The sequence below is a fragment of the Bos javanicus genome, chromosome 11 (assembly GCF_032452875.1).
Source record: "Bos javanicus breed banteng chromosome 11, ARS-OSU_banteng_1.0, whole genome shotgun sequence".
NCBI lineage: Eukaryota > Metazoa > Chordata > Mammalia > Artiodactyla > Bovidae > Bos > Bos javanicus.
Genome location: NC_083878.1, coordinates 18,981,229 through 18,994,169, shown reverse-complemented (window position 1 = coordinate 18,994,169; position 12,941 = coordinate 18,981,229). Strand labels below are relative to the sequence as shown.

At 41.7% G+C, this 12,941-nt stretch overlaps 1 protein-coding gene across 3 annotated transcripts in view; it reads right to left on the bottom strand.

Moving 5' to 3' along the window:
* The window catches only part of CRIM1 (cysteine rich transmembrane BMP regulator 1), a 209,101-nt gene that overhangs the window by 156,123 nt on the left and 40,037 nt on the right, over nucleotides 1-12,941 (bottom strand). For 2 of the 3 annotated variants that reach the window (XM_061432066.1, XM_061432065.1), the window contains exon 2: nucleotides 11,407-11,580. The exons of the other annotated variant lie outside the window; for it this stretch is intronic. In XM_061432066.1, the coding sequence (XP_061288050.1) occupies nucleotides 11,407-11,580 (174 nt within the window). The remainder of the gene's footprint in view (nucleotides 1-11,406; nucleotides 11,581-12,941) is intronic. 3 annotated transcript variants of the gene reach the window in all.

Here is a 12,941-nt window from a genome sequence, read left to right as displayed (position 1 = left end):
TACACTGCCATCTCTTCATCTTCCTATCCCATTATTTAATCTTAGTGCTCCTACTCTGAATGGCTCTAACCTCAGCTGCACCGGACCAGCTCTCTCAGACACTTTAAAGGCTTCTTCAAATAAGGTATACAAATGAATTAACCAATCGATTAATTAAAATGATATAGTTTTATACATTCCACTATCACGCGTGCCAAAGTCTGTGTTCTAGGTTAACTTTCAGTCAGTTGCCATCAGTGGTCCTGAGGCTTTCTTCCACCAAACAGAGCACTCAAATGCTTCCTGCACCACCACCAATACACAGGTCATTTCATCTCACTTTTGGTGTGTTAACACTGATAGTCTTTTTCTTCTATCATGCATATTACCGTCATATTAATCTTCCTAAAAATGCTCATACTCCTCCCATTACCTATAAACTCCAAGGTCACTGACAGCACCATATTCTTCCCCCTGGGAGGATGACTCACAAATCCTTATCTCCAGCCCAGATCTCTGAGTTCCAGACTCCTAACTCCCATTTTCCCCTTGATTCTCCATAGATGTTTCCCAGGTGGCTCAGTGGTAAAGAACTCGCCTGCCAATTCAGAAGATACAAGTTTGATCCCTGGGTCAGGAAGATCCCCTGGAGAAGGAAATGGAAACCCACCCCAGTATTCTTGCCTGGGAAATCCCATGGACAGAGAAGCAGAAGAGTCAGACACAACCAAGCGACTAAACCACAAAAAACCTCCAAAAAGAGCTCAAACATCACAATGCAGACTCAGTATCTACCTTATCTTACCTCCCATAAAGCTGCTCTCCTTGTATTCCACATCCTAGTACACGACACCACTAAACAGCCTGACCACTGTGCCCACCCCAAGGATCTAAACACCACCCCTCACTTTCAATTCCGGGAGTCTTTCTCTTCCTCATTCTCCAAAGTCAGCTGCTAAAGCCCATTGACTTGCCACTTTATCCTTCCCATCTGGCCCCCTCTGTCCATTCTCTTTGCTACTCCAAGGCTCTTCTTAAATTCTCCTTTCCCTTCTGTTGAGCTGCTTGACATGTCTCTCTGAGTTGGACTCCATCCCCAATTCCTCCACAATACCTTCCTGGCTTTACCCCTCCCTACAGCAGTTCTTATTGTCCACCCTGCATAACACAACGATATAAAGTATCTCAAGACAATTTTTGACTATCTTTTCTTTAAAACATCTTACAGAGAAAAAAATAACATAGCCTAAAATTAAAAACTTTAAACATTACCTCTAAGGGCTTTCAGCTAAAACAAAGGAGGACATTCTTAAGTTCCAAGAGTCTTCCTCCTTTGGCAAAATATTCACTGTGTAGCTCCAAACAGGAATGAGTTTCACAGAACCCATACTATTCCAGTAAGCCACGTGACACACGATACAGCAGTGCCAAACATGTGACTTTAGGAACACATCTTATGGACCCCACGCAGATATCCCTCTGGCTAGACTCTGCCTGGTGATAAAGCAGTGTGAACTGGGTTGATTTTATTTTTCTCCAGAAGCTCCCCACAAGGCTAGACCTCCATGTAGAAAGGGCAGATTTTTCCTCAAGGATGTGCGTCTATCTTTGTAGTCCTTAACATGCTTACCATGAACATACACGTGTGTGAGTGCTACTTAATGACTTAATTACATAAAAATTATCTAAACGACAAACAGCTCTACTTGGGTGTCAAGTTCAATTTATCTGAAACAAAGCTCTGGAGTTCCCCCTTAAATCTGCTCTTGCACCTGGTAAAAAGTACTACAATTTGCTTAAACTCCAAATCTAAGAGTTTTCCTGGACTTCTCTTTCTCTCAGCCCTACATGTAATCCATCAACAAGCCTAGGACCAAGTCACCTCCCATCCACACCTCTTCTCCATCTCCAGCTCTCTCGGGTCTGAGTCCCCGTTATCTCTTATCTGAACTTATCTTACCTGTGGACACTTTCCCATTCTTGCATCTTCCCAGTCTCCCCACAAGTCTTAATTCACCACCAGCATGTTTGAGAACATGTATCAAATCACATGACACTCTTGTTCACAATCCTTTAGCCATTTTCCTACATACTCATCACAAAATCCTTAGCATCATCTACAAGGCAGCGCACGATCTGGCCCTCACTCCTGTCTCACTCGCTCATGGCCTCCCAGCCACACTGACCTTTCCTGCTTTCTCCTGACATTCTTTCAGCACACCAAGCTTGCGCTCACTGCGGGCTTTCACACTTGCAGTGTCCTGTACATGGACTTCTCTCCCCTCAGATCATCACCAGTTCGACTCCTTCTTACAGTTGGATTTCAGGTCAAATGTTCTTCCTTCAAGAAAACTCCCCTGACACTGACATCCATATCTAAAACAATTTCCTTAATCAGCCCAGTAATTCTCTACCACATCATCCCGGCGATTACTTTTCGTAGCTCTTATCACACTTGTGATACTTTCCTCTCACTTCTGAGTTTGCTGTCACCCCTCCCTTTCTGAATGTGAGCTCCACAGGAGCTGTATCCTCAGCAACTGAACTATGACTAGTATACTTGGCACTCAGTGAATATCTGCTGGATGGAACAATATAGACGAATGTTTTCTAGTGTGGTTGACATCCTTCTCTGAATTGGACATGATTTCATATTCCTGATTACTTCTCAAATTTATTTCAACCACTCTGAATTACAGTACATTTTTTTGGGAAAATAAAAGCTACTTACCCCAATCTGGAGTCATATGCAAGCTTAAAAGTCAAACTTATTCACCGTTATCATGGTGATATCACCGTTATCATCACCGTTTCATATCAACTTTAGCTTCCATTACTAAGCCCAGAGAGGTCCCTCCAGAAAACCTTTGGGACAGCTGCAGAGGCTGGTACTGCTCTTGTTAATGTGGTCCCCTCTTCTGATGGTCTTTGTTAATGTGGTCCCCTCTTCTGATGGTCTTTGTTAATGTGGTCCCCTCTTCTGATGGTTTTTCAGTTTAACTTTTGGGGAGCTCAGTACAGCATACACCAAGACAATAAAAATAGGTAGCATGGCATAAAACTACAAGCTTTGTTAAGATCAAGGTGGGAAGACTTGCAGGTCATTCCCTGTCCCTCCTTCCTCAGAGAAATACAGATGATTCTGACAAATCATTTTGTACATAAGGCAAGACTGGCTGTTATCCAGTATGGTATTTCCTCTAAATTTGTGACAAACTTTATGATGTTGTATTTATTAAAATCCAGGACCAATGACCTCCCTTTTAAACAAATAAAATACCCAGGAACCTTTCTTTAAAAATACCCTGAATCGTCATTATTCTTCATAAATCTTTACTGACTAAACTGACTTTCATGCATTTTTTTAAAATGTTGTTGCAATTATGCTTAAAATTCAATTCATGTTCAGAATTCACTCACAAAACACAGAAATGAAGACCCATGCTTTTTAGCATGATGCTCTGGCAAGAACACTAGACCTTCTTCCTTATCGCTAAATACATACATACCTTCACACTACAGAATGCCCCAGAGACCGGTGCTTAAAGGAAGGCTTTCATTAACTAATCACCTTCTCATAAGAAACTGCAAAAGCCAAGTCTAAATTTATCACGTCATGCATCATCTTGAGACTTAATCTCACTTGGCTCTGCAAAAATCACCCATGCTCTGCACAACCCTCCCTCCTGAATATCTACTGGGCCTTCTAGAACTCAGACTGTCATCGCCAACGTCCCTTTTGCTGTCATTCTCCCCACGAGATGCACCTTCACCTCTGTGCTCTAGTGAACACCTGCGTCCTCCCTGACTGTACTCTGCCCCCTGAAATCCTCCAAAGTGGGGATGGCTTCACCTTCCACATGCCATAAGTCCTGAGGGTAGGGAAGGGGTCTTCTTGGTTTTTGTCACTACTTTCAGACCATTCTTCCTTTTCCCCTTAAAAAAAAACAAAAAACACCTTGTTTGCATGAAGCACATGCAATCAGATGCTGTCCCAGCTCCATGCAAGTGTTGCATTATCCTCCTACAGAACTTCTGCCTCTTGGCCATTCCCTGTTCACTGCTGCTTCCTCCTTGCCAGGAGTGATGGCCTGGCTGGTCACTGTCTAAGTACTCTCCTGCATAACTCAATGTCAGGGCCCTTCGCTTTCTATAGGACCCACTATGAAAAACCCCTACCCTAGTTAAATCTACCTTTCCACCTCTGCTGCATGCGCCAGAGCCAGAGAAAAGCACACAACTGTGCTGGCTGTTCTCCCTTCAAATTTATAGCCACTAACCTCAAGCATGCTGTCAGCACTAGCAGATGACCCTAATACACTTCCCTACTTAGTGCACTCCTCTTCTCTCTGAGTTGTCTATTTTCCATTTCTTCTCCCTCCTCAATTTTTCACACCCTTCTTCCACCTCAACGTTAGCTGACAACCTTGTTTTATAACCTCTGAGAAACAGGAACAATTTTGCTCCTCTCCCTCCTCAATGCCTCTGCTTCTATAATCATCACCATTCACATTATTAGTTTCTCCCTTTTTACTAGATCATTCTTGTCATCAAACATGCTGTGACACTTGCCATATTTTTAAAGCCCTTTTTGACCTTAGATCCCTCTGAAACAACCACTTCACTTGTCGGTTCCAAGTTTTGAGATGTTTTCCCATTGCTGTTACTTGTACCATCATTCTTCTACTATTTCAGGTTAGGAAACCAGAGTCACCTTTGTATATTTTCATCCCTCCCTTACCTATAAGCAGATACTTCATGTTCTTCCATCAAAATGACGTGCATCCATCTGCTCTTCCTTGCTTTTCCCTTGCCATCCCCTAGACCCGTCTCTAGTGGCATTACATCTAAATAATGTAAAGAGCTCTCCTACAAGCCTCAACTGCAGAATCTTTCCCTGCTAATACATTACACAACCCCTGCAACTCCAAACTGCCTAACATGGATTTCTTCACGCTCTGCTTCTCTTGGCTCATAAACCTACAGTGACTTTTGATAACTCCTATCACTGGGCCTGAGTTCCCTGCACCATGTGAAGGACATTTCATCATCTGGTCCTGTCCTGACTCCTCATCTTTAGTTCCTATCTACCTACAGACATAAAAACTTGCTCTCCTACATTCATTTCCCAAGTATCTTACATATAAGTCATGCAAATCTCACTTGGACATTTCATTGTTCTGTCCACATCATTCTGCCTGGAATCCATCACCATCCAAATTCTAAACTGTTCAGACTCTAACTCCTCCACAATACTTTATCATATAATTCCAGGTAACATTTTTTTGGCCCTAAGTTCTTATAGCATTCCAAGTCCTCACGCTATTAATGATTTAATTATATGCAGTGATATACCATCACTAACTTTTTCATTTGCAATATACTTGAATATAGAGTTTTTTCTTCAACACTGTCTCTCAAGAAAGGAAACCCCACAGAACTGACTTCTTACAAGACCTCAAATATTACAGGGTGCTTTATTTTAAAAAAACAAAGCACGGATATAAACAGACATTTCTCCAAAGAAGACACGTGGAGGGCCAAAAAGCACATGAAAAGATGCACAACACCACTAATTATTAGAAAACCGCAAATCACAACTACAATGAGGTATCACCCTACACCAGTTAGAATGACCGTCGGCAAAAATCTATACACAATAAATGCTGGAGAGTGTGGAGGAAAGGGAACCCTCCTACATTAGTGCTGGGAATGTAAATTTGTACAGCTACTATGCAGAACAGTATTGCATGTGTGTATGCTCAGTCATGTTGGACTCCCTGTGACCCCATGGACTGTAGACCCCCAAGTTTCTCTGTCTATGGGATTTCCCAGGCACAAATACTGGAATGGGTTGCCATTTCCTTCTCCAGGAGATCTTCCTGACCCAGGGATCAAATCTGCTTTCCCTGTGTCTCCTGCACTGGCAGGTGGATTCTTGTTTTTTATTTTCTTATCGAAGGATAATTGCTTTACAGAATTTTGCTGTTTTCTATCAAATTTCAATATGTATCAGCCATAGGTATACATATATCCCCCTCCTTTTTGAACCTCCCTCCCAACTCCCTCCCCATCCCACCCCTCTAGGTTGATACAGAGCCCCTGTTTGAGTTTCCTAAGCCATACAGCAAATTCCTGTTGGCTATCTATTTTACACATGGTAATGTAAGTTTCTATGTTCTTCTTTCCATACATCTCACCCTTTCCTCCCCTCTCTCCATGTCCATAAGCCTATTCTCTATGTCTGTTTCTCCACTGCTGCCCTGTAAATAAATTCATTTTTAATACTCTGTATATGTGAATTAGAATACGATATTTATCTTTCTCTTTCTGACTCACTTCACTCTGTATAATAGATTCTAGGTTCATCCACCTCATCAGAACTGACTCAAATGGGTTCCTTTTTATGGCTGAGTGATATTCCATTGTGTATATGTACCACAACTTCTTTATCCATTCAGTTGTTGATGGACATCTAGGTTGCTTCCATGTTCTAGCTGTTGTAAGTAGTGATGCAATGAACAATTGGATACATGTGTCTTTTTCAACCTTGGTTTCCTCAGGGTATATGCCTAGGAGTGGGATTGCTGGGTCATATGGTGGTTTTATTCCTAGTTTTTTGAGGAATCTCCATACCATCTTCCATAGCGACTGTGTCAATTTACATCCCCACCAACAGTGCAAGAGTGTTCCCTTTCTTCCACATCCTCTCCAGCATTTATTGTTTGTAGACTTTTTGATGATGGCCACTCTGACCAGTGTGAGGTGATATCTCACGGTGGTTTTGACTTGCATTTCTCTAATAATGAGCGATGCTGATCATCTCTTCATGTGTTTGTTAGCCATCTGTAGGTCTTCTTTGGAGAAATGTCTGTTTAGGTCCTTTTACCACTTTTTGATTAGGTTGTTTGTTTTTCTGGCATTGAGTTATATAAGCTGCTTGTATATTTTGGAAATTAATCCTTTGTCAGTTGTTTCATTTGCTATTATTTTCTCCCATTTTGAGGGTTGTCTTTTCACCTTGCTTGAAAGAAAGAGGAGAGTGAAAAAGTTGGCTTAAAGCTCAACATTCAGAAAACTAAGATCATGACATCTGGTCCCATCACTTCATGGCAAATAGATGGGAAAACAGTGGAAACAGTGTCAGACTTTATTTCTGGGGGCTCCAAAATCACTGCAGATGGTGATTGCAGCCATGAAATTAAAAGACGCTTACTCCTTGGAAGGAAAGTTATGACCAACTTAGATAGCATATTCAAAAGCAGAGACATTACTTTGCCAACAAAGGTCTGTCTAGTCAAGGCTATGGTTTTTCCTGTGGTCATGTATGGATGTGAGAGTTGGACTGTGAAGAAGGCTGAGCGCCGAAGAATTGATGCTCTTGAACTGTGGTGTTGGAGAAGACTCTTGAGACCCCCTTGGACTGCAAGGAGATCCAACCAGTCCATCCTAAAGGAGACCAGTCCTGGGTGTTCATTGGAAGGACTGATGCTGAAGCTGAAACTCCGATACTTTGGCCACCTCATGCAAAGAGTTGACTCATTGGAAAAGACCCTGATGCTGGGAGGGATTGGGGGCAGGAGGAGAAGGGGACGACAGAGGATGAGATGGCTGGATGGCATCACCGACTTGATGCACCTGAGTTTGAGTGAACTCCGGGAGTTGGTGATGGACAGGGAGGCTTGGCGTGCCGAGATTCATGGGGTCGCAATGAGTCGGACACAACTGAGCGACTGAACTGATAGTTTCCTTTGCTGTGCAAAAGCTTTTCAGTTTAATCAGGTCCCACTTGTTTACTTTTGATTTTATTTCCATTACTCCAGGAGGTGGGTCATAGAGGAACTTGCTTTGATTTATGTCATCGAATGTTCTGCCTATGTGTTCCTCAAAGACTGGCAGGTGGATTCTTTACTACTGAGGCACCTGGGAAGCCATGGAGAACAGTATGGAGGTTCTTTAAAAAACTGAGAACGGAACTACCATATAACTGAGCACTTCCACTTCTGGCCATATACCTGAAGAAAGCCATAATTCAATAATTTGAAAAGATATATGCATCCCAATGTTCACTGCAGTACTACTTTCCAATAGCCAGGACATGGCAGCAACCTAAATGTCTATCAACAGAGGAATGGACAAAGAATATGTGGTACACATACACAACAAAATATTACTCAGCAATAAAAAGAACAAAATAATTTCATTTTTGAGATTGTCAAACTGAGTGAAGACTCAACACAGAAAGACAAATATCATATAATACCACTTATATATGGAATCTAAAAAAGGGTACAAATGAGCTTACTTACAAAACAGAAGTAGAGTATCTGGATATAGAAAACAAATTTATGATGATCAGGGGATGGGAACTGGGACTGACATATATGCTTACCATACATAAAATAGATAAGTAATAAGAATGTGCTGTATAGCATAGGGAACTCTGCTCAATGCTCTATAATGGACTATCAGGGAAAAGGATTTCAAAAGAAAGATATGTGTACATATACATATATATATGTACATGTATAACTGATTCACTTTGTTGAACACCTGAAGCTAACACAACATTATCAACTACACTCCAATAAAAATTAAAACAAAACAAAAACAAAAAACAAAAAAGCCCCACGAAATCCCCTGGAGTAGGAAATGGCAACCCACTCCAGTACTCCTGCCTGGAAAATTCCAGGGACAGAGGAACTTGGAGGGGTACAGTCCACGGGGTCGCAAAGAGTTGAACACGACTGAGCAACTGAGCATGCACACACAATTTGTGGAAGATACATTAACTTAAATGACCTCTGCCAACCCTACTTTTGGATTTTTTATACAGAGGCCAGACAGAATCTGTTAAAAAAAAGGGGGGGGGGGGCGCGAGCATAAAGAAATTTAATCAGCCACAGTAATTATTCCTGAGGGAATAATCTCAAAATTGGAAGTGGTAGATCTCATAAACAGCCTTTTCAGAAACACTTTAAAAATCAACGCAGTGAATCGCCACATTGTAAAGATCATAAACACACACCTCACTAATTAAACATGCAACTGTCCTAGTTCTATGTGCAAAGACACCCTGTTTGGAACAAAACTTGTGATAACCTGGATTCCAAATCAGCTGTATCTCCAACAACTTAAATGGCAATGAGGAAGGTGTGCTCAGAAACAGGTGTCAAATGACACAGAAAACAGCTCCAACAAAGACAATGACAGTGACGGAAATGCACTTGAGATGTGACAAACAGTTCAGTAAAATATAAGAAGAGCAAAAAGTAATCCTCTAAACTGCTATATGATGTGACTTAAAATATGCATGAATAATTAAATGAATTAAATAGATATTTGACCGTTTCATCTATGTCCCTGAAGATTTATACACTAGTTGGCAAAAATACTGAAAAGCAGGCAATAGAGGTGAGGACAGGGGTGAGCAAAGAGCCTCGAGACAAGACGAACGAGCTTGGTTAACTGTTGTCAATGGCATGATATGGTTCAAAAAAGACTTGACGGGCCTGTCAGTCATCCACTGTGTAGAGCTCAAGTTTTCAATTTTCAAACTGAAGGACTAAACTAAATGTTATCTAAGATTCCTGAGGTTCTAAAACTTTATTTGTTTTCTACTCTTTTATTTTAATGATCCAGCAGCACTGGAAAATACAAACAGAAATGCTATTTTTGAGGCTACTATACATTTCTTAATGGGCTTCCCTGGTAGCTCAGCTGCTAAAGAATCCACCTGCAATGCAGGGACCCCAGTTCAATTCCTGGTTTAGGAAGATCCACTGGAGAAGGGATAGGCTACTCACTCCAGTATTCTTGGGCTTCCCTGGTGACTCAGACGGTAAAGAATTCCCCTGCAATGCAGGAGACCTGGGTTCGATCCCTAGGTTGGGAAGATCTCTCAGAGAAGAGAATGGCTACCCACTCCAGTATTCTGGCCTAGAGAATTTCATGGAGAGAGGAGCCGGGCAGGCTGCAGTCCATGGAGTCGCAAAGAGTCGGACATGAATGAGTGACTTTCACATTCATATACACTTCTTACTCTTTACAACCATTTAATATGTCTTCGAAACAATACAATTCAAAAACTTCAGTCCTGCTCTACTGCTTTTATGAGCTTGATTTTGAACTTGAAAAATCCTCAGTATTCCAAACTGTACTACCAGCTTCTCCATCATCATAGAGATATAAAGTATATTTTGCAGTAATGTGGGTAAACCAAGAGACTGTCATACTGATTGAAGTCAGAGAAAGACAAATATCATATATTACTTACATGTGAAATTTAAAAAAATGGTTACAAATGAACTTATTGACAAAACAGAAATAGAGTCACAGATGCAGAAAACTCATGGTTACCAAGAGGGGAAAAGGGGGTGATAAACTGGGAGAGTGGGATTGACATATATACACTACTGTATATAAAACAGATAAGAAGAACCCGCTGTATAGCACGGGGCACTCTATTCAATACTCGAATGAACTACGTGGGAAGCGAATCTAAAGGAGCAGCTGTATGCATATGTATAACTGATTCACTTTGCTGTACAGCAGAAACTAACACAACGCTGCAAATCAACTAAACACCAACAAAAAGAATTACAGAAAACAAACAAACAAACACGAGAATGTCTCATTCAGCCCTCTTTCCCCGCTGAGTGGAACCTGGGGCTCTGAGAGAGTTCACTGCTGCCCAGGGGCACGGCTGAGTCCGAAGCCCAGGCCTCATCCTCTGTGAATTCCAGCAATGAGTCACGGCACCCAGCTCTGGCTATGTCACTCCTGATTACTGCAGTCATGAATCATACCTTCAAGTCCTCCATCCCTCATCTAGGTTTTATGCATGAATGTACAGAAGTTATAGGCCACGTTAGTATAATTTTCTTGTTATTTTAATGTGATTTCTGACTTCATTCCAGAAGGAAAGCACCCAATGACCTGTCCACACCCACGTGGTTTTGCCCCATGATAAAGCCCACTTCAGCCTCTAACAGTCACTGCACAAGGCTCCCACCTCCTCTAAACTGCAAGTTCTTGCCAGACTGCATTTCTAATCGGCACTCTCCTCCTGGAGCACCACCCTACGGTAAATCAAGCAGAATGGACATGGTGACAACAGATGCTGATCTCAAACGCCTCGTGTAATATCATCCATTAAGCAGAGGTGACCTAGACAGGCAGGCGCAAACTACTTTGCCTGTACTGCCCCAGCATCACCATCCCATGGCTTTTAAGAAACACATGTGTGCGCAGACACACACATATGTATACACCATCACATCTGCACCTGGTCAACTTTCAGAATTTTGTTTGAGACCAAAGCTACTACCCATCTCTGTAAGCTCGTCTTTGCCTTTTCCAGCTCAAATACCATCACTGCTCAGAGTTATGTGATGCTAAGGCTTGCGACCGAAAATGAATACTCACCTTCAATCCTCTTTAAAGCTGAAAGGCACATATCCTTCCTTGGAAACTCGAACGGATTGTTACAGGTTCGAATGGTGTCACACTCACATTTCCCATTGATTAGATTGCAGCCAGAGACAAGGTTTTCATTGCATGGTTCAAAACCAAGCAGTTGGTCATCATCCCAGTTCTCATCTGGAAAACAATTAACAACCACATAATGTTTGCTTGTTAGCTTCATTCAAAGGCCTGTCTGCAAGCAAAAATGTGTGAAGTTGTCAAGATTAACATCCAATGTTGAACCTCAATTCAGGAAAGGCAGTCTGGCTCCAATTTTACAAATGAATGAAACCCAACCTCCTAATAAACGAGAAGACTGAAATATAGCCAGTTGCATCAACATTAGTTAGCTATATCTACAAACATTTCTAATCAAAAACGACTACTCCTCTAATGTGTTATTACAGTAACAATTGAGATTCCTTTAAAGTTTTTCATTTTAAACAAAGATTCCAAGATTTTCCCATGTTCAATAAAACTATAGGAGCTGCATCTGTCAATCTACAAAATTATTCCAAAAAACTCCAGTTTTTTTTTTTTTTTACCGCATCTGATAGAGACTAGTTTCGGGTTTAAAATAGTTCTGAAACTTCATACATCAAGGCAGTGCTAATAAATATAAACAGACACCACCCTCCAATGAATGCACTTCAGTTCAGATGCTAAGGCCCATCACTGCCGACAACCAAGGTCAGGAAAAACAACAAACAAAACTAAGGGCTACAGCCTAGTGAGAGGCTGAAGCCGTCCAGTTCTGAAGCTGAGACCAAATCAATGTCCGGGTCAAGGAATGGAGTTGACTGTAAGAAATAAAGTGAAAGTATTAGTTACTCAGTCGTGTCCAACTCTTTGTGACCCCGTGGACTGTCCATGGGATTCCCCAGACAAGAATACTGGAGTGGGTTGCCATTTCCTTCTCCAGGGGATCTTCCCAACCCAGGGACTGAAGCCAGGTCTCTCGCACTGCAGGCAGAACCTTTACCAACTGAGCCACCAGTGTGAAAGTCACTCAGTTGTGTCTGAGTCTTTGCGACCCCATGGACTACACAATCCATGGAATTCTCCAGGCCAGAACACTGGAGTGGGTAGCCTTTCCCTTCTTTAGAGGATCTTCAATCCAGGGATCAAACCCAGGTCTCCCACATTGCAGGTGGATTCTTTAGCAGCTAAGCCACCAGGGAAGACCCTAAAATAGATTTTAAAACCAACTTTCAGGGACCCAGTTCAGAAAAATGAGACAAACATGACAGAACCACAGGCAGACTCAGTCCTTAACTGAATTCCTCGTAATTGAAACACCTCTTTAGGAAACCAGACTATTTCTCGGAGTCTCCGGTATGTTATATGAGTGTCCCCCTCTCTTAACATTATCTTTAATGGATACTTTATCACACCTTAACTGGGTACTGACTATTAAATAGTAAACATGTTTCTGATAACCGTATCTTGAGAGAATATTTTTAAAGTGCTTGAATTTAAGGTACTTAAACCTGTTG